The sequence below is a fragment of the Microcebus murinus genome, chromosome 2, assembly GCF_040939455.1.
Source record: "Microcebus murinus isolate Inina chromosome 2, M.murinus_Inina_mat1.0, whole genome shotgun sequence".
In the NCBI taxonomy this organism is placed as follows: Eukaryota; Metazoa; Chordata; class Mammalia; order Primates; family Cheirogaleidae; genus Microcebus; species Microcebus murinus.
The window spans coordinates 109,447,938-109,469,812 of NC_134105.1; the positions used below are offsets into that span (position 1 = coordinate 109,447,938).

The 21,875-nt window shown below is 47.1% G+C and overlaps 1 protein-coding gene across 5 annotated transcripts; it reads left to right on the plus strand.

Moving 5' to 3' along the window:
- The first annotated feature begins 4,953 nt into the window (after positions 1 to 4,953).
- Positions 4,954 to 21,654, plus strand: FCGR2B (Fc gamma receptor IIb). Of its 5 annotated transcripts, none has more exons than XM_012768594.3 (9): positions 4,954 to 5,051; positions 6,960 to 7,160; positions 12,888 to 12,908; positions 14,463 to 14,720; positions 16,700 to 16,954; positions 17,685 to 17,807; positions 18,987 to 19,127; positions 20,990 to 21,027; positions 21,147 to 21,654. In XM_012768594.3, exons 2-9 carry the CDS (start codon positions 7,049 to 7,051, stop codon positions 21,231 to 21,233), a joined length of 1,035 nt encoding a protein of 344 aa, XP_012624048.2. In that variant the 5' UTR covers positions 4,954 to 5,051; positions 6,960 to 7,048; the 3' UTR covers positions 21,234 to 21,654. The 5 variants fall into 5 exon arrangements, with proteins under 5 accessions (XP_012624048.2, XP_020141015.2, XP_012624049.2 ...); XM_020285426.2 differs by having other exon boundaries at positions 4,957 to 5,051; positions 14,466 to 14,720; XM_012768595.3 differs by lacking the exon at positions 18,987 to 19,127 and having other exon boundaries at positions 4,966 to 5,051.
- Positions 21,655 to 21,875: the final 221 nt, after the last annotated feature.

Here is a 21,875-nt window from a genome sequence, read left to right on the forward strand (position 1 = left end):
CCCACCCGGGCCCACCAGAGACGCCCGACCCGCAGCGGGCGGCCGAGCCCTCCCAGCCCGCGGGCCGCGGCTCCGGCCACGCCTGCCCCGGCTCTTCCACGGCCCGGGCGGCGGCCACCGGCAGGCTCGGGGCGGCAGGGAAGCAGGCGCCTGGCCCCAGGCCGCAATCTGCCCAGCCGGGGCTCCGAGCCAAGAGTACGTCCAACCATGTCTTCCAACACTCACACTCTTCCTCAATTTTTAATTCCTCTCACAAACTCAAAGCTCCTTTCTGCTCTGCTAATTCATATGAAGCATAGGATGTGTTTGTGTTGCTTTTATATCTGCCTCCTGTATGTATCTATCCTGTCTTTCCCACCATAACGACAGTTCCTCAGTTCAGAGGCTCCTATCTCCTTTTTTTTTTTTTTTTTTTTTTTTGAGACAGAGTCTCACCCTGTTGCCCAGGCTAGAGTGCCCTGGTGTCAGCCTAGCTCACAGCAACCTCAAACTCCCGGGCTCCTCCCAAGTAGCTGGAACAACAGGCATGCGCCACCATGGCCAGCTAATTATATATATATATATATATATAATATATATATATTTTATATATATATATATTTTAATTTTATTTTTTTTTAGTTGTCCAGCTAATTTCTTTCTTTCTTTTTTTTTTTTTTTTTTGAGACAGAGTCTCACTTTGTTGCCCAGGCTAGAGTGAGTGCCGTGGCGTCAGCCTGGCTCACAGCAACCTCAATCTCCGGGGCTCAGCAATCCTACTGCCTCAGCCTCCCGAGTGTCTGGGACTACAGGCATGCGCCACCATGCCCGGCTAATTTTTTGTATATATATTTTTAGTTGGTCAATTAATTTATTTCTATTTTTGGTAGAGACGGGGTCTCGCTCAGGCTGGTTTCGAACTCCTAACCTTGAGCATTCCGCCCGCCTCGGCCTCCCAAAGTGCTAGGATTACAGGCGTGAGCCACCGCGCCCGGCCTATTTTTTTTTTTTTTTTAGTAGAGACAAGATCTCACTCTTGCTCAGGCTGGTCTTGAACTCCTGAGCTCAAACGATTCACCGCCTCGGCCTCCAGAGTGCCAGGATTATAGGCGTGAGCCACTGCGTCCTGATTACAGGCGTGAGATACTGCGCCGGATCCTATCTCTTCTTATTTATTCATCTTCTGCTCCCATCCCCATCCCACCTTTTATATCTCCTCAAAAGTCATCGCTGGGTTAGAGCACCAGATGCTGATTCGGTAACTCAGTTGTTATTTTGCTCCCCTGAGTTCTTTCTTCCCTGCTCAGAAGTTGTTGCTATTGCCACTCAGTATCATTTCCTCCAGTGATTCCAGAAGACGCTGTGATTACTTCTGCTATTCTGCCAGTGCCCAAGTTCACCCCAGGATGCCCTCCTGCTCTGCTCTGTTGTCAGGATAAACTCTTCTCCTAGGCCCTCTACTGAGACTGGGGGCCACAGGAAATAACAGATGGTGAGCAGGGGCTAACACTGTCCCCTTGTACAAAATAAGTTTTCCTGTTTTCTAGCTTGATAAAATGAGGACTCATTGAGAGCCTTTTCTTTTTCTCTTTTTAATTTGTTATTTATTATTATTATTATTATTGCACTGTTGTTATCTTTTTTCCTGAATATTGTTGATCCACACAGTAGGTTGAATCCACAGATGCAAAGCCCAAGGGTACGGAAGGAGAACGTTTCCCATAAGGCTACTCGACCGGCCACAACACTGCCTTCATATTTGCAACTTTACTCGAATGATATGGTCAGAGGAGATCTTCTTTATTTACATTCTAGTCACTTTTAGGATCTCTCCTACCCTAGTAATCTGCCAATCAATGAGCAATAAGAAATAAATGGAAGAAACTTGGGTGATAACAAGATTTGTTTCAAACTGACCATGAACTCACCACACTCGTGTCTGCCTCGACTCCTCATGCTCTAGCCCTTCTGCTCTGGATACCTGATTCATGGGCCTCCATGGCTCCTGGCCCTTCTGCCTTCTGTCTAGGTGATGGCACACCTCCCCCTTCCTGGCTCAGCACCTGTTGAGGATGGCACTCATGGTAAGCTATGTCTTTGCCCCCACCCTTCTGTGTGTTGCCCCAGAGAACAACCTGCCCAGGTGTGACCTAGGATTTCAACTCTTTCCTGTCCCTGAAAGGTTGTGGTAGACTGGACACTCTTACCTGAAAATCATCACTGAAGAGAAAGGAGTGTCTGGAGCCTCATAGAGGTAGAAAGGTGTGATATCTTTCTTCAGCCACCATAAGGATCATGGCTGACAATCCCATAACAAAAGACAGGTTAACAAGAGAAAAGCATAGTACATTTACTTAATCAAAATTTTGCATAACACAGAAGCCTTCAGAAATGAAGACCCAAAGACTCAGGGAAAACTCTGTTTTTATGCTAAGGTTCAATGAAGAGCAGACAGTGTGTAGAAACATGATTAGATAAGAGTATGGGCTACGGGTAATAGATTGAGGTGGGAAACTTAGCAAGCCCCGTTTGTTTAGATTCTTCTTAGCTTCTCTGTATAGCATTCCTTCCTCTGGGGTATAGGGCAGGACCCCTCTGGAATGAGGGTCTTTAAGAGAGGAGAGAGTGAGCTTTCTAAGTTTTATAGCTTGCTTTGATGGAGAGGGGTTCTAGTTTCATGACCCACCTTGGGGAAGAGGGATTCTGGTTTCTGTGACTTACTTCAAGAGAGGTGAGAGACAGGAGGGCAAGACAAGTTCAGCAACAGCTTGCTTTTGATACCTTCCAGTCTACTCAGCATGCCAGTGGAACAGAATAGAGAGCCCAGAAATAGACCTACATAAATATAGTCAACTGATCTTTGACAAAGAGGCACATGAAATACAATGGAGAAAAGTAATCACCTTTTTAGATACAATACCAAAGGTATGATTTAGGAAAAAAATTAATTGATAAGTTGGACTATATTAAAATTAAAAAACAAAAACTTCTGCTCTAAAAAAGACTCTTCTCATCCTCTGTCAAGAGAATAAGAAGACAAGCCACAGACTGGAAGAAGATATTTGCAAAAGACACATCTGATAAAGAGCATCCTTTCCATCTTTCTCCCTTCGCTGAGGTCCAGAGAAGCAGGGCCTTGCTCAAGATCACACAGTGGCATAGCTGGGTCTAAAACAGGGTTTCATCTCTCCCTTTCTAACCTAAGTTCTCAATGATAAATAGCCCTTTGTTGTCTAAGTCCCTCATTTTGTAAAGGGTCTTGGCTTCCTCAGAAATCGCCCTCTTCTTCTCTCCTCTCATCGAAACTCTTCGGCACACTCCCACTCTAAAGAAAAGTGACTGGTGAGCAAATTTAACACTCTGAAGTTAATGAACCCCGAAGCTTAGGATGTTTGCATTTCCAAAAAATTGTTAGAGATATCAGTGCTTCAAAGACCTGAATTCCTGACAGCTGATGCTGGTGCTGGGACCTGGCAGAGGTCCCTCAAACCAGAGTGTCCCCAGTTCTTTCTCTTTTCTTCCCTCGCAGTGGTTGCCTCCCTTCCCAGGCTTCCTCTTCCTTTGAATTTGGCAGCTGAATAAAGTGCCCGGAGAGGCTCAGCTCATGGGGAAGTGGCTGTATTGAGGAAACCCTAGAAAGGACTGATAAAACAATCACAGGGATACACTGATCCTGTGGTCAGGATATTAAGAGGAAGAGAAACAAAACCCAACCGAGCAAGGCAAAGAGAAAACAGTGCATTCTGAATCTAGCGGCTGGAATCTGAGAGTAAGTAGAGTGGGAACAATTTAACTTTATAGCATTTATCTGCCCTTCCCAAAATGGTCTATAAACACCAGTCCTTATGGAGGCAGTGAATAGACTCTTCTAGGTTTTTTAATAATGACAAAGATAAAGACTAAATTTAAATGCCAGGTTCTGTGTTAAGCATTATTTATGGATTTTCTCATTTAGTCTTCACAACAATATTATAGGGTGAGTACTCATGAAATCTCCATTTTACAGATGAGGCAACAGCACTTAGAAAGGATGATTAATATATCCAAGACTGAACAGCCTGTAGGGGAGGCGGCTTTTTTTTTTTTTTTTTTTTTTTGAGACAGAGTCTTACTCTGTTGCCCGGGCTAGAGTGCTGTGGCATCAGCCTAGCTCACAGCAACCTCAAACTCCTGGGCTCAAGCGATCCTTCTGCCTCAGCCTCCCAAGTAGCTGGGACTACAGGCATGCGCCACCATGTCTGGCTAATTTTTTCTATATATTTTTAGTTGCCCAATTAATTTGTTTCTATTTTTTAGTAGAGACGGGGTCTCGCTCTTGCCCAGGCTGGTTTCGAACACCTGACCTTGGGTGATCCGCCTGCCTCGGCCTCCCAGAGTGCTAGGATTACAGGCGTGAGCCACCAGGCCCGGCCTTGGGACATGGCTTTTGATCCGTGTCTCTCTCCAAAGCTTCTTAGTCACTGGGCTTTCATGAGTTTTGAGTTATTCATACTGTACTTTTCCCATTGCCAGAATACACATTTTATATCAAGCTAACCCTTTCAAAGAATTCACCTTTTTTTTTTTTTTTTGAGACAGAGTCTCGCTTTGTTGCCCAGGCTAGAGTGAGTGCCGTGGCGTCAGCCTAGCTCACAGCAACCTCAAACTCCTGGGCTCGAGTGATCCTTCTGCCTCAGCCTCCCAGGTAGCTGGGACTACAGGCATGCGCCACCATGCCCGGCTAATTTTTTATATATATATCAGTTGGCCAATTAATTTCTTTCTATTTATAGTAGAGACGGGGTCTCGCTCTTGCTCAGGCTGGTTTTGAACTCCTGACCTTGAGCAATCCGCCCGCCTCGGCCTCCCAAGAGCTAGGATTACAGGCGTGAGCCACAGCGCCCGGCCAGAATTCACCTTCTTGATTGGCATATTTCAGATTTAATAAGTAGTGCACCCCTATAATTGTAATCATTTTCTTCTAGAAACATCTCCTTGTATTTGGTGCTTTCACAACAGTGATGGGAGAGAGACTCATTTCTGTTTTGGTGTCCTTGGAAATGCCCTACCTGACTCTGTGATTATCTCTTTTCGTAAGTTGTCCAAAAAATGTTGTCTGGTACTTTTACCTCAGTGACATGGCTAGGAGTGGTATCTGGAGCCTGAGACAATTGAGGGAAATAGCATGTGCAGTGTGCAGAGCTTCCTGAACACTTTTGTATCATGGCACACAGAGAAAACCACAGATGTGATGATGTAAACAAATGAGGCCGCTCACAGCCAGGGGCAACCATTCCTGGGCCTGAGGGCACTCAGCAGTTTTGTTCACATGGCACGTAAGTAGTCTCTGCACACCAGGAAGCTCCTCTAGGGTTATAGAAAACATGAGGTCTTTAGCATCTGGCAGACCTGGTTTCATACTCTGACTTCACCACTTACTAACCATGTAGCCTTGGACAAATTATATTAAAGTCTCTAAAGCTAAGTTTCTTCATGTGAAAATGGGTATGATAATATTTATAATCTGGGGTTGTTGTAAAAATTAGAGGCAGTATAAGTCAAGTGCCTGCTCTGCAGTAAACATTCATATGCTTTCGTATTAATCTTGGTTTCTAAGTGTGTTACCTATATATTGTTCTACGCTTTTCTTTCTAATGGTAGAAAGTATTGATGTCGGCTCATTCATGTCTCATCTAGTAAAATTTTTTTTCACTTAACATTCAGATAAGGACTGGGGGTAGACTGAAGGGTAGGATGGGGCCAGTAGTCAAAGCATGTGGCGGAGTGGGTGGGGCTGCTGAAGGTTTCAGAAGACCATAGAGATCTCGGAGAACAAGGTTTTACAGTATCATTTCCTTGAGTATTACTGCTGGCTTCCTGAGAGGGTGAACAAATGGCAATGCGGATGACGACAGAAAGTAAGAAAAGGAAATTAGCACTGACTGGGCACTCATGCTGTAACAAGCACTTTGCTCACCCTCATATTCTCTTTTATTTTCCCAAAACCTTGAGAACAGTGGTTCTAAACCAGGGGCAATCTTATCCCCAGGAAATATTTGCCAATGTCTGGAAACATTTTTGTTTTCACAGCTGGGGGGTACCACTGGCATCGAACGGGCTGAGGCCAGGGGGGCTGCTAAACACCCTACAGTGCACGGGGCAGGTCCTCACAAGAATCATTTGGCCCCAAATGTCAATAGTGCTGAGGTTGAGAAACTCTGCTTGAATAGCAGGCATGATAATCTTTATTTTTGTAAATTTGAACACTGAAGCTCTGAGAAGCTACCTGGCATTCAAACCTAGATTTAAGATAGCTCCGAAGCTCATGTTCTTTCTCCATGCCATAGCCTTGAGAATGGTGACAGGAACAAGGGGGCAAAAATGACCAAGATAAAGAACCAGGGCACATATTCATGCTCAATAGATATGGACGGAGATTTTCATTAAGCGAATGAATAAAAAAGTAAAGGAATGAATGAGAGAGGGAAGTAAGGAGGATGAGTGTGGTCATCCTATTGCCACCCTGACATACCTCCTTGTCTTTGTTCCACAATCCAAGTTAGTCAAGGGATTAAGATAGTAGAGAAAATAAAATGGTGATGTGTGGCCTCGGGCTCCTATGTTCAATTTCGGGAGTCCAGATCCCAGTGCCTTGGTCTCCAAATGGACGTAGAAGTACTGGAAGACTAACTGCCTGTGTGCTGTGCTCCATCACCCGTTCTAAGGAGGAGAGAGACTGAGAAAGGAGGTTTTGAGCTGAGTCTGAGTGACCATTTCCCTCTTTCCTAGGGGCCCAGGCCAGCTGTGGCCCCAGAAGAATAAGAGGGGAGTTGTTTCTCAGTTTCTAAAATTTCCATATATTTGAACATGGGCTGAGCCAGATTTATTTCTGGAAGCCCTGAATCTTTTAGGAGGGAACAGTTGAGAGGAAAGAGGGTGGAAGGGGGAGGAGCCTAGATAAAACAGAACATTTCTTTTTCACTTCCTCTTTTGGACTCCAGAATTTGTCAGTCCTCTGGGGTAGAGTCTGCCGAACCTCAAGAGAAGCCTGTGCCTGCTGCGCTGAGGAGCCAGCTCTCTGCCGGGGCTGATGGGCATCCCCGCATTCCTACCCCTCCTTGCCACTGGGAGTGGCTGGGCTGACTGGGAGCCCTCCCAGCCTGTGGGCCCCATGCTTCTGTGGACCGCTGTGCTATTCCTGGGTGAGTCGAGGCCCCCAGGAGGAGAGAGCAGCAGGAACACCTTGGTTGGGGCTGGCCTTGGGCAAGGATGAGGGGTAGCATGGGAAGCCCGTCAGGGAAATCAGGAGGGTGAAGGCAGATCGGTGAAGATCAAACTCTTAACAATTCTGCTGGCCTTGGAAAGTCATAAAATTGGCAGAGTTTGGGGTTTCTTAAGTGTCTTTTGCCCAGTGTCACTGGGCACCCAAGTGCTTGATGCTTTGCCACCCACCACATCAAAACCTGCCCTGAGGGATGTCTAGCAACCTGCATTTGAATGGCAAATGAGTGGCCAGAGTGTTTTCCTTCTTTGAAATTTGTGTTGTACATAGGACCAAATCTTAGGCAGGAGAGTGAGTGCTGCCTTAGACAAGGGGTAGGCAGAAAGCTATAAGATCTATTTTGGTGGGGAGGTAGCAGTGGCCATTCTCTGTGCTTCTGAAACCACTTCATGCAGCAGTAACCTATTCTCTTTATGTGTAAGGAGGTTGCCCTAGGCAGAAGCACAGGAAGGTCTGGGTTATCTTGGAAGTGGGAGCTCTGAGCATACACAAACCAGGATAACTCCGGAATTGTCAGTTGTAGGACCAGAGAAATCACGCATGCCTCCTTTCACTGCACAGACCATGGAGGTAGATCCTGGCTCTGATCAAGGCCAAGATGAAGGGCTATTTTCTGACCATGTTCTCAGCTGTGGGCCAGAGGACAGGGAGATGATGCTGGGTGGTTGGAAGAATCTAGGGAGGCCATGCAGGGGAGACCTACTGCCAGGACCACCTCTGCAAGCTCAATTCCTGGGGCTTCCCCCCCACCTCCCAGAGGACAGCATGCAGCCACTCCCCCAAGTCACGTGCTATTTTGGATAGTGAAATCTGGTCAGCTCTGGGAGCCCTTGGCCCTCAGCGCTAAGGGATACCTGGCTACAGAAGGCAGAAGTAAGGAAGAGAGAGTACTTCTCCATGAATGGGATGAAGTGGATTAAAGTAGAATAGAACATAAAGTGAGTATTGAACTACCTAATTTTTCCCTTGGGGAAGTTTAGGCCTAGAGAGGCAATGTGCTCTGCCATCTCTGCTGATATAAGCACCACACACTAATCAATTGCACAACTGGACCTCCAATCTCTGCTAACAGTGCTGCAGGGTGCCAGTCACCTGGGCAAGACTCTTTGGAGAGAACTTTGGTATTTTTCCATCTGCCTTTTGCTAAGTCACCAAGGATCTGCTCCATCTTTTCCATCCTTATTGGGGCCTCCATGTTTAGGTCTTCATTGCTTGATAACTCAATTTTTTATAGCACTCTCTGATCAGGTCTTGATTGTTCCTATCTCCCCTTTCCTGCATCCTTGCTGTACGCTGAGGCCACAGTATCTCTAGGACAGCTCTGGCTGGGTCACTGCACTTCATAAATGCCTTCCACGCTGCTCCACTGCCTACTGCAAAAGCTCCAATTCCACCCTGCTGACTGTGCTCCCTGTCGCAGCCTAAATGGATCTTCCTTACAGCCAGGCAATGTGCACAATGCACTTTCTGTTTACAACACCTTTGCTCCTGCTGGTTCTCCAGACTGCCTTGTTCTTCAAACTGCCTTTAAACTTTACATACATTCTATGTGTAGGCACCATTTGAAGACTTGGAGACTTAGCAGGTGAGCACGACAGACAACTTTCCTGATCTGAATTCAGTACAAGGCCTTTGTCTCCCTCACAATGAGTACATTGCGTGGGAACATATTTAGTTTTCACTACTCTTTGTTGCATGTGGAATAAATAAATGATTGGTGACTTTTCTCTCCCTTCCTCAATTCTTTCTTGTTTTTTCTCTTCTTCTTTCCTTTCCTTCTCTTCTTTTTTACCCACTGTCCTGCTGCACTTTCCCCCTTAACCAGTCCTACACACTCAGGCCTTCAGCTATTACTTCTATGTTAATAACTCCTAAACCTATTTCTCTTGCTTGCTTCTGTCAAGCATAATTTCATATTTTGACCTGCTTGTTGGACACCTCCAAATTGATTTGCCAGCTCAAACACCAAAAGATACCCCAAATCCAACTTATCATCTTGCCTTTACAAATTTTCTTCTCCTAACATTTGTGTTGCATGAGCACAGCTAGACTTTCCTAGTCATTCACTTATGTCGCCCCCACATTCCATGAAGAGCTAAATTCTGTCTGTTCTGCCTCTTAAGTTTCTCTCTAATCTGTATCCTCTTCTTCACTTCCTATTGTCAGTACAATTTTGGGATTTCTTATCTCCCACCTAGATTCACCCAATTAATGATTTTCAGAGCATGAGCACATAATATTAAGATGGCTACTGCTACCGTTGAGCTTACATACTACTACTGCAGGATATGAACAACAAACAAAAAGGCATAAATACAAATTTGAAAAGGCTGTGAAGAAGCAAGCAGGTTACTGTGATAAGAATAGCTGTGGGAGGCCCGGCACAGTGGCTCACACCTGTAATCCTAGCACTCTAGGAGGCCGAGGCAGGAGGATCGCTCAAGGTCAGGAGTTCAAAACCAGTCTGAGCAAGAGCAAGACCCCATCTCTACTAAAAATAGAAACAAATTAATTGGCCAACTAAAAATATATAGAAAAAATTAGCCGGGCATGGTGATGCATGCCTGTAGTCCCAGCTACTCGGGAGGCTGAGGCAGAAGGATTGCTTGAGCCCAGGAGTTTGAGGTTGCTGTGAGCTAGGCTAATGCCATGGCACTCACCTGGGCAACAGAATGAGACTCTGTCTCAAAAAAAAAAAGATGTGAAGTCATTGGTGATTTTGACAAGAAAAGTTGCTGATGGCAGAGTCCAAATTGCAGAAAATGAGATAGTCTATGGGAGGAGAAGAAATGAGGGCAGCCTACGTAGAAAAAAAATGGAGATATTTAGTACAAAAGGGAGCAGAGAAATGGAATTATATGCAGAGCAGAGTAGCTGGAATTATATGTGGAGTCAAGGGACAGCTTTTTTTAAGTGGAAGACCCTGGAATATATTTACATTGATGGGAAGGTGCAGCTGAGAAGGAAAAATTGGGGACACAGAAGAGAAAGGATATAACAGAGGTGGAAATCATTGAGAGGATTAAAGGGAACGGGATACAGGGCACATGCATAGAGACTGACCAGAGACAGGAGGAGAGATATTTTCCTCAGTGAAAAGCTAGGAAGGAGAAGACAGGGAGAGATGCAGATAGATTCAGAGATTTCACTGGGGGAAGATGTGAGATCTCCTGTCTAACTGCTTTGGTTTTCTCCATGAAGTATGAGGAAAGGCATCAGCTGGAAGAGAGAGGAGACTGGAGGCAGAGGGGGGGCGTGGGAAAGTTTGGAGAGTGAGGACAAGATGGCCATCACTACTAAGAGTAGCACAGCAAATGTATTAGAGAAAAATGTCAGAACAGCAATTCAGTGTCCTTTTGAATGTGGTGATCATAACTTTACTGGGTCCACAATCTGCCTGCTTGTGTGGTAATTTCAGTAAAGGCATGGGGAATACAGGTGCGTTTGGTGGAGACAGAGAACGGCAAGGGAGTTAAGGGGATTTGCAAAGAGGTGATGGCTAATGATGCATTATTAAATCCAAGCTGTTAATAGATGGGGAAGGAGAAGGCAAAGATGGGCTGAAGGACAGACAGTGGTGAGATGGATGCCTTGGGATTCTTGATGAGGTCAAAGATGATTTTGGGAGCTGTACTTGAGCAGATGAAATGGAAGAAGAGGAGGTCGTGATTGAAGCATGGGATGTTTCATTTTGTGATTTTGGTGTTGGTATAGTTTCCAGTGATGATGACTTCTTGGGTACAACATGGGCATGTGTGTCTAAGAAAGAGAGTTCATCTCCAAAGAAAGAAAGTCCACTGGAGATGAGTAGGTCAAGGGACGAAGAGGCCAGATGTTCGCTAGGTCATCCACATGTCCTGGATCACTGCAATAGTCCCTTTCTTCATTGATCTCTTTGGTATTCTCCCTGTTCCAATGTAGCTGGCACAGCACTTTCAGCTCCAGTTTGAAAATTCTAAGTGACTTCCCACTGTTTACTAAACCAAAGAGTAAACTACTTAAAAGTTAGCTTATATTTATTTAAAACTTACCATGTGTCAGGTAGCACGCTAAATCCCTTATATGGATTATCTCATTTAATGTTGACAACAACCCTATGAGGTAGGGACTGCTGTAATTATCTCCACTGACAAGCAAAGAAACTGACGCAGAGAAAAGTAATTTGTGCAAAGTCACTCAGCAGTGGGGTCACCACTTCAGCTCAGTATGTGTTCCTACCCACTGTCACGTCCTCTGGCATTAGGAGCCCTCCAGAGTATGGCTTCTAACTTCCTTTTCAGTTTTGTCCCTTATTACTGGAGGTGCTTGAGCAGAGACCAGAAATCAAGCAGAAGTTGGGCCGCAACTTGCTGGGAATGTTGATCGGTACCCGGCACTCCTTCCCTGGGAATACCTCTTCCTTCTCTGTCTGCCAAAACCCCATCGATCCCTGGAGGTCCCTGAGGAATACCATCTTCTCCGTGGGTTTCCTCTCCTTACCAACCCCAAAGCCTGGCAAACACGGAGCCCTGGGATCTTTTCCTGCTCTGAACCTCCATAGCACTTTTTCTGTACTCCTCTAATGGCATTAAGCATGTCTTTTCTACATTAGGTTGCGCATGTGCTAATCTCCCCCATTAGGTTGTTAGCCTCAATGAAGGCAGGGACTTATATATATTCTTTTCCACAGATTTAGTGTCCTTTTGCCATCTACTCCTTCTCCTATCAGATATTTCTAACAGCAAAACACTGGCAGACCTAAATGCCAAGCTCTAGGAATGTTAAATCATGGGAGAGCCAAATGGTAGGATATAGTGCAGTCATTAAAAATGACAATATAGAAACAGATTAATTCTAGTTGTATTGCTTAGAATAGGTCAAAAGAACAGTTTTTATAATATTGCTCCGGTGTATTTTCTTTTTCTTTTTCTTTCTTTCTTTTTTTTTTTTTTTTGAGACAGAGTCTCGCGTTGTTGCCCAGGCTAGAGTGAGTGCCGTGGCGTCAGCCTAGCTCACAGCAACCTCAAACTCCTGGGCTCAAGCAATCCTACTGCCTCAGCCTCCCAAATAGCTGAGACTACAGGCATGTGCCACCATGCTCGGCTAATTTTTTATATATATATTAGTTGGCCAATTAATTTCTTTCTATTTATAGTAGAGACGGGGTCTTGCTCTTGCTCAGGCTGGTTTCGAACTCCTGACCTCGAGCAATCCGCCTGCCTCGGCTTCCCAGAGTGCTAGGAGCTCTGGTGTATTTTCTATTTTTCCACAGTGATCATGGATTACCTGTATAATCTCTACCCCTCCCCGCCAAAAGAACAAATCTTGCTCTCAGGATAGACTCTGGAAAAAAATCATTTATACTGAAGCATAAAGCATATGTAAAGCCAACAGGGAATTCTTTCCAGAGGCATTTTTATTTTAATCAGTCAAAATTAGTAAGCCAAAGCAAAGTGTCACAAAACAGAGGGAAGAGGGTATTATATAATTTTATTTCATTTTCTTCTGTTATTGGGGAAGGAGCCTTTTTGAAAGTGTACCTTATCTGGGCAGTGCCAGGGGACGTGGGGCGAGGGTTTGCTGTAGGGGAGGGGTGATGAGGGCCGGGGCTGGCGTGTTTCAGAACAGGGGTTTAGCTCTGAGCTCATCTTTGCTTTCTGTCTTACAGCTCCTGTTGCTGGAACACCTGGTAAGTACTTCGCCCACTTCCTCTCCTCCCCCCAGCTGCCCTTTTTTTCTTCTCCCAGTGCCCTGTTTAGAGCTGCTCTGAATGCTCCAGGAACCAAGCCCAGAACCAGGCCAGGGCCAGGAAAGAGGAATTGCTCCCAGAGGATGCCCTGCCTCCTCTCCCTCTTCCCTTGTTCCTTCCCCTCCTCCCTTGGAGCAGGTGGCAGGCAGCCAGGTACACAGGGCCTTCAACTCCTCCGGTTCTGCTATGGTGAGAGGTCACAGGCTTTGCCACAGGAAATGAGGACTCTGTCCTCTCTTTCAACCACCTTCAACTCTCCAAATAAAATTAGGAGCTTCCTCTCTCCAAATAAAATTCAGGCACATGCAAAATGACATGATCTGTTTAGGCTATCCCCAGGTGTTGATAAATCCTCTATTTTGTACACATCTCAAGGCTTCAGGCCTGCTCTCTGACAGAGACAGAAGTCTCTCCACACCTCTGGCTGCAGCTTGGTGGAGGCAGCTTTAGCTGGGCACTTCTGTATCTGCGTCACTCAACGTCCCCACCCCAGGACTGGCCCTCCAGCTTGTCTTCCTCTCCCTTTACCCTTCTGAGGCCACAGAGGCTCCTCTGTGCTTGGGTGTATAGCTTCAAGTGGCCTGCTGGACAGGCCATCTTGACCTCCTTTGTAAGGGATAAAGAATGACATTAGGTCAGAACAGAAACCTGATGCCTGGAGCTGTACCTGACATCTCCACCAGAAATGCCTGGACAAAAGTCCAGCCAGCTCTGGAGAAAGTTCCTCTACTCATGTCCAAATGCCTCGGTTTATAGGGAAGCAAAGTGAATCCCACAAGAGTATGTATGTGTGTGAGTGTGTGTGAATGCATATGTGAGTTTATGAGTGTGTATGTGAGTCTGTGAGTGTGTGTGAGTGTGTGAATGTGTGTGTCTATGAGTGTGTGTGTGAGTGTGTGAATGTGTGTGTCTATGAATGTGTGTGTGAATGTGTGTGCCTGTGAGTGTATATGTGAGTGTGTGCATGAGTGTGTGTGTCTGTGTGTATGTGTGTGTGTCTGTGAGTGTGTATGTGTGTGTGTGTATGTGAGTGTGTGAATATGTGTGTCTGTGAGTGTATGTGTGTCTGTGAGTGTGTCTGTGTGTGTGCATGAGTGTGTGTCTGTGTGTATGTGAGTGTGTGTCTGTGAGTGTGTATGTGAGTGTGTGAGTGTGTGTGTGTATGTGGGTGTGTGAGTGTGTGTGTGTGTGTGTGTGTGTGTGTGTGACAGAGAGAGAGACACCAGTTAGGATAGTGCACGCTGAAGTCTATACACTTCTGGGCTGTTTCCCCTGCCCTCTCCTTCCCAGGATCAGCTGAGCTGAGAGTAGCTGGGTTCCCGGGGCTGCTGTGGCGGGATGTGAGCGAGAGGAACTGCCCTCAGCTGCAGAACCATTCTAGACTCCACTCTTTGTGCCTCCAGTAGGACAAGTGCTTCTTTGTCTGAGATTCAGGGCCTGCTCAAGCTCTTGGGTTTCCTTTCCTTAATGCTGCCTCCTTTCTCTGCCCCTCAGCAGCTCTCCCAAAGGCTGTGGTGAGACTTGAGCCCCCGTGGATCACCGTGCTCAGGGAGGACGACGTGACTCTGACGTGCTGGGGGGCCCACACCCCCGGGAACGACTCCACCCAATGGTTCCACAATGGGAACTCCATTCCCACCCAGGTCCAGCCCAGCTACAGGTTTAAGGCCGACACCAATGACAGCGGGGAGTACAGGTGCCAGACGGACCAGACCAGCCTCAGCGACCCTGTGCGTCTGGATGTGTTTTCTGGTCAGTGGAGGAAGGCCCTGGGGAGGGTCTGGGAGGACTAAGAGAGGTGAAATCTGCTTACACTGCAGAGATTTGCAGGAAAGGGGGTGGCCTGTTTACTGAGTAGCATTGCTGTGAGTTGCCCACTCATTTCCTGTTCCACCCACCCCCTTCGCTGAGCATGTGTGGTGGGGGTAGAAATTCCTAAGAAATTCCGCTGCCTATATTATATTAAATGGTTATTGTTCCCTCAGTCCCAATTGAGCAAAAACGTTACAAGGCCTCAAACGGGCAGTTGAACATGAGAAAAGCAGAAGGAAATCTCTACTCCATAAACCCCCCTTCTATTTTTTTATGGCAGAGTTGAAAAGCACAACAGACCACAACTGAATCTTAGTGCTGGAAATTGCCAGTCATAGAAACATGATCAACTCCTTTAACCCTTGAGTCTCAGTCTCCCCATCTGCTCAATGGGGATATAATGCCTCCTGCATAGGGTTCTGGTGAGAATTGGCATCTCCCTGCTCCCCTCCCTGCCCCTTCTCCACGTCTCGTGCTGCTGTCTGCTCTTTTCTTTCCCTTCCACCACACTGTGGGCAAGCTTGGGGAGAAAGCTGTGTCTTACCCATCTTTGTATTTCGGAGCTTAATCCACCTTCGCTGAAAAGGTGGATGTTTTTTTCTTTTTTTTTTTTTTTTTTTAATGAGGGAAAAATCTAGAGATAAAAGGTGGATGTTTTTACAGAGCTCCTGGCAAAAGTAGGCTCTCCATAAAATCAGTTACAATGGGATTACGATGAATATTGTCGTTGCTCTTCAATTAGTCCACTTCCCTTTCCTGATTCCCAAATGTTCCTCTATAAAGTACAGAGCAATTCACTGCTGCTTTCAGCAGTGCACAGAAAGGGTCCCCTAAACTCCTCACGGGCAAGCAGCCCTCCTTTTATTGGCCTCGAATATTTTTTTTCTATTCATTGAGATAAATGCTTATACACGTTATTACTGTAAGTCATCGTGACCCCTCCTCTGAGATACATGTTATTACCTTCATCCCCTTCAGGATGAGGCTCATGCAGCCAGTCAATAGCAGACTTCCGGTTTGCACCCAGGGAGCATGACCTCAAAGCATGTGCTTGTTAGCACTCCGTTATGCCATAGGACAACACAAGGTCGTGATTCTTTATACTCAGAGTGTAAAGAATCTGTGCTAAATCGCATCTGTGAGTGAGAATGATGGAGGGGCGTGCATACCTCTGTGTATTTGGGTGCCATCCCCAGCCCCCGTTGTCCCTGGATCAGTTGCTGTTGACCCTTTCAGAGTTCACCTCCCCTTTGGGGAGAAACTTCTTAATAGGCACAGGGATTTTCCACTGGCATGGAGGACATGTTCTGCAACTAGATAGAAGCGGTGGTTGCACGGTATTGTGATGTACTAAATGCAACTGAATTGCTCACTTTAAAATGGGTAATTTTATGTTATGGGAATTTTATCTCAATAAATCATTTCTTAAAAATTAAAAAAAAAAAGTACACAGCAAACTAACGATTCAGGCGTGACATTGCTGCCTTCAGACAAAGACCCTGCTGAAGTGAAGGTCCACATTTACTAATATTTCTCAAGTAAATGTCTCAGGTAGCATTCATTAAGTAACATTCCCGCAGAGGGCTGCAAGGCAGGACAGGGCTGCAGCTACCTTCTTCCAGAAAAGGAAAGAGAAGATGTGCATATCCTGAACACCTGCTGTGTGCCAGGAACCATCCTAAATACATGCATTATCATGCCCATTTTCACAGATGAGCAAACCGAAGATTCAGAACAGTTTGATAACTTGCCCACAATTACAGAGCTGGCAAAGGCTGAAGCCAGAATTAGGGTCCAGGACTGTCTGATTTCAACTTATGTTGTTCCCTCCACACACCATGACCCACTAGTAGGGACGGTCTGGGTCTCAGAGTTGAGCCAAGACCTCCCGGGTCTTGTGGTCTTCTTGTGTCTTTCAGAGTGGCTGGTGCTCCAGACCCCTCACCTGGTGTTCCAGGGCGGGGAAACCATCATGCTGAGGTGCCACTCCTGGAAGAACAAGCCTCTGGGCAAGATCACATTCTTCCAGAATGGAACATCCAAGAAGTTTTCCCATTCCAATGCCAGCTTCTCCATCCCACAAGCAAACCACAGCCACAGCGGTGATTACCACTGCACAGGATATATAGGACAGATGCAGCATTCATCCCAGCCTGTGACCATCACTGTCCAAGGTATGGGACTCTGCTGAGACATAGAGAGGGAAGAATAGGGGTGAACAAGGGCTGAGTCGCATGGGCCTACATGAAGATCTGAGAGAAGCCACAGCAGCAAAATGGGGCACTGAGGCAAAGAGGAGAGGGGCAGAGGCTTTGCTCAGTATGGGCCAGTGGACAGGAGTAGGGCTCAGAGCTTGGAGCCCTCAGCTTCCAGGTGACAGGTGATAAGTCTGTTGTCACACTTTGCAATGCAGGCCCCATACTAAGGACAGCAGTGAGGCTGAGGTCTCCCGTTGGCACAGAGGTTCCCTAAGCTCCTGGGCATTCCTAAGAGCTGAGGTTTGCCTCGTTTCCTGTCATGTCCTGTGTTATGGACATTCACTCTGGAAGGCCTGGCATGTCCTGCACTGTTCAGGCTGTGCTTGGTAGAGCAGCGATGCCTCCAGGGATGGGAGGCTTCAGGCCCAGCCTCCCCGCTGACCCTGAGGGCTAAGGGGAACCGTCCCTCTGCTGGCACACACTCCCCAGTGTGCCTTTATTAGTGTGGCGGAGAAACCTGGGTATGGGGGAGGCACAAGTCCAGCCACAGAAACGATGTGCAGGTGAGGTTGGAGGGTGAAGTGAGTATTTCACCCGCAAGTGACCCAGACACAGAACAGCTCAGGCGACAAGCCCTGGGGGAAGGTGGGGAGGGTGGAGGTGGCACAGGGAGAGTACTGCCTGTCCTGAGGTCTGTCTTCCCCAGGGCCCGAAGTGAGCAAGTCTTCGCCGATGGGAGTAATTGTGGCTGTGGTCATTGGGATTGCTGTAGCGGCCATTGTTGCTGTCGTAGCAGTCTTGACCTACCGCAGGAGAAAGATGACTTCAGGTTTGTGGCTTCCCTGTACCCCTCTTGTTATTGGTTTCTCCTAGGGCAAGCACCCATGCCAGATGTTTCCAAAAAGCCTATTTTTGGGCTAAAGAATTGCTTATCATTTAGATATAGACCCATATTTCATTCGTTCATTCATTTATTAATTCATTCATTCAACAAGACTTGAACAAACTTGCTCATGTGTCAGTGCTAGACGCTGTGGTGATTTCAAGGTAAAGAAATCCAGTCCCTGACCTCAGGGAGTCCTCAGGAGTGTGGGGAAGACAGAAGTACATGCAGATCATTACAATAAGGTGGGATAAGGGCAGTAATAGAGAAGTGAAAAGGCTATGACAGGGGCACAGAGGAGTCAATATAGCCCAGCATGGGCAGGGGTGGTTTGAGAAGGTTCCATGGGGGGCAGTGTAGTGTAGTGATGGAAGCACATGTGGTGGGGCCAAACTGCCTGGGTTCAAGTCTCAGCTCCACAGCTCACCTCCATCTACCTGGCATTGGCCAAGTTACTCCACTTCTCTGTGCCTCAGTTTCCTCACCTGGAAATGGGAACACTAATAGGACCCACCTCACAGGGTTGTTATGGGGATGAAAGAGGCTGAAGCTCTTAGCCCAGGGCCTAGTAGACAGTGATGGCACATAAGTAGCAGCTGTGGCCATCATGGAGGAGGTGGTGAGTGAGGGCAGCCATTAGGCAGGCCCAGAGGACACTCCAGGCATGGGTTCAAGGCATGAGGACTGCTGTGGCTTGCATGAGGGTCGAGGAAGGAGTAAGCCACTGAGGAAGAGAACATAAAATTACTAATACCTCTCAGAGCACTTTGCAATGGGTTCATAGGCAAGACCTCAGTTACTGATGATAAGTGAGTAGAGAGACTCAGAGGTAGATACTGAAAGAGGTGTGATCTTAAAAGGCAGAGCAAGCCTAAAAAAGACGCAATGGAGTGGGTGTTCGGACACTCCTAGGCGTCCCCACCAATGAGCTGAATTATGTCCTTCTGGACCATAATTCAGGCCAGGAAATCCCTGGCAGGGGAACAGGGGAGTGGGGAGGAGAGGAGGCGTCTTTGAGAGTGAGGGTCTGTGTTGTTCCTAACTCAATCCTGCCCCTTGTCCTTGATCTTGAGGACTCAGGCCCCCCCCCCATAACGCTACTAACCTCCTGTGTGCCCCTCCCAGCTCTCCCAGGAAACCCTGAGCACAGGGAAATGGGAGAGACCCTCCCAGAGGAACCAGGTGAGTACAGCGTTCCATATGGGGATTCAGTGATGCTCCCCACAGAGCTGCCAGATGGCCTGGAGCCAGCAAGAAGTGGCTTGTGTGAGTTCAGCTGGGAGCCAGAGAGGGAGGGGTGGTGGGGGGAGGGCAGGGGCTCAAATCTCTTGGTCAGTTCTGAGTCTAACTCCTGGGCCTGAAGAGGACCTCGCTGGAGATGGGAAGAGGAACACATGTCCCAGACAGAGAGGGAAGGGCTGTGTCTGAATTTCTGGGGCCAGGAATCTGGGGATGTTTCCAGAGCAGGAAACCAGAGATATCTGGGCAGGGTTAGGAGTCGTATGGCCAAGGCAGATAGGGTTCAGGAGGTAGGAGTCTAAGAGGAAAGAGGGAGGCCTAGGGAAGAAAGGCCAGATTGCTGAGGAATCTGTGCCTGTGGAGTGATGGGGTAGGGGTTCCCGGGCTCAGCTCTCCGTGGAGCATGAAGAGGAGATTTGGGCTTGAGAAAGTTCTGGGGGACTAGGGGCACTAGTGGGCTTTACTTTGTGGGCAAAGCTGGGTTCTGATGCCCACCGACTTGTGTAGGTTTATTGATTTCGGCCTGTTTCTGCCACCGTCCTACCATGGAATCTTGAGTCACCTCTCTGAGGAAGCGAGTGGGTGGCCAGGATGACCTCTAAGCCCTTCTAGGTCTGACGTCCTGAGCGCCAGTGACCATCCAACCCCTGGCTCAGGTGGGAGTGTGCAAAGGAAGAGGATTCCAGGCACCTTCCTGACTGTAGTTAAAGTCAGAGCACAAAGGAAACTGGAGCTTTCTCTGGGGGCTTCCATGACAGTAGAAACCAGCAGGAAAAAGAGCCTTAGGTGCCTCCACCTCAGATGGCTGGAGCGTGACTCAGAGCAGAGCCAACAGATTTGAGAGCTTGCGCAAAATATCACTCATCCAGCTGCGCTTTGAGCAAGGTCTGCGTGTCCGGTGGTCAGGCCCAGTGGGATATGGGCCTGGGGCATGCCAGAACCAGCTAGATATAGAAAACAGCCCAAACACAACTGGATTATCCACCTGGACATGTGGTTCTGTCTACAGTGGCATGAACGTATTTCGTGAGGCATTTGTGCAGCCAGGTGCTGGGGCTGATGGTTTCCCGAAAGGTATAGCTAGGTTGCTGGGATCACTGAGGGTTATGTGAGAAGGAAAATTTGGAATGTGGTTTGTGGCAGAATTTGGATCACAAGAAATAAAGGTTCTTTGTGTCCAGGGGATGAGAGAAAAGACTAGATGCATTGTCTCAGACTCCTCCCCAGCTTCCTGAGAAATGCTGATTTGCAGACACTGAGGCTTCTTTTCACAGTGGCAAAGTGAGTTTATGGCAAAAAAAAAACATGAGGGAATTTGGTGTTTTGGACATTTACCATTTCTTTCTTTCTGTCTGTTTCCTTCCTTCCTTTCTTCCTTCCTTCATTTCTCTCTGTCTTCTCCCTCTTTCTCACTCACTTTCACTCTCTCTTTCTTTTCAACGCCATGGAGGGCCAGATTAAAGTTCCAAGTAACAAGCACTGCATTTGGACAATGCAGAAACGGCCCTCAGTTTTCTCTCCCTGAAGTCTGTGGCCAGAAAGTACCTAGACCACTTCGTTTTGATACTGAACACCCCCCACCTCTTTCCTAATATCTCAGATCCCCAAAGATGCCTGGGTTGCTTCTGGGAACGCTGAGCAATCATCTGAACAGACTGAGGCACAGATGACTGCTTCCCTTTGCCCGTGTGGCCAAGTGGGGAAGGCTGTATCTGGGACCCCCAAGGGTGTGTAAATGAAACCATCTTTACCCCGTGCTTGGCTGACAGGCTGGAGATGAGGTAGCAGTCTGCTTTGGGTCTGGTTTGGGTTTTGGTTTTGCAGCGTAAGCATTGGCAGGCCCTCTTCCAAGCAGTGCCGTGACTGATCTGTCTTCTTTTTGCCCACAGCCAATCTCACTGATGCTGAGGAGGCTGCCAAAGTTGAGGTGGGTGATGCCAGCCAGCTGCTTTTCCTTCTCCACCCTCCCTTCCCCCCTGATGCCTCTTCTGTTGCCTTCTTTCCTACGCCCTGTGGATCCCCATTGCTCATTTCTGCTTTCTCTAGGCTGAGAATACAATCACCTATTCACTTCTCAAGCACCCGGAAGCTCTAGAGGAAGAAACAGAGCCCGATTACCAGAACCGAGTTTAGTCTCCACTGTGTTGCTCTGGGATTTGGGAAGAGAATCAGAGTGGCGAGGATTTGGTGTCTCCTGGCCTAAATTCCTGTTGGGGAGGACAAGCGGATGCTGCAGTTCCAAAGGAGAAGGACTATTCCAGAGCAATCTGAGTCCTGAAGCTCCCTGTCCTGAAGCCATAGACGACATGGTCCTGGATGACTGACTGCACCTTCTGTGCCTCAGCACTTCTCGACATCACAACTCTTCTATTACACATCCCCACAGCCAATAAAACTAGTAAAATCACTCCTGTTAAGAGGCTGTAGCAACATGGGAAATGCTTATGTTACCGGTTATGAGAACAATTACATAAGCTTATATGAATTCGGAAATGTTAAAATAGATTAACCAATAGTGACACATTAAAACTGATTTTTTTTCAGGGTGATGGAATTATTGATGATTTTAATTTTCTTTATTTTTCTATAAAGATCTTGTATTACTTTTAAGATAAAATATTATAGAAACAACATGCTGTTTATCTTTTCAAGGCCATATTAGTTGAGTGTAGACTGAACTATCTGGGGTCCGTTTCTCATCAACGATAAGAATCTTGGGAAGGTGGAAATATATAGGATGTGGGGGAGAAGAGAGATGGGGATTTGGAGTGTAGA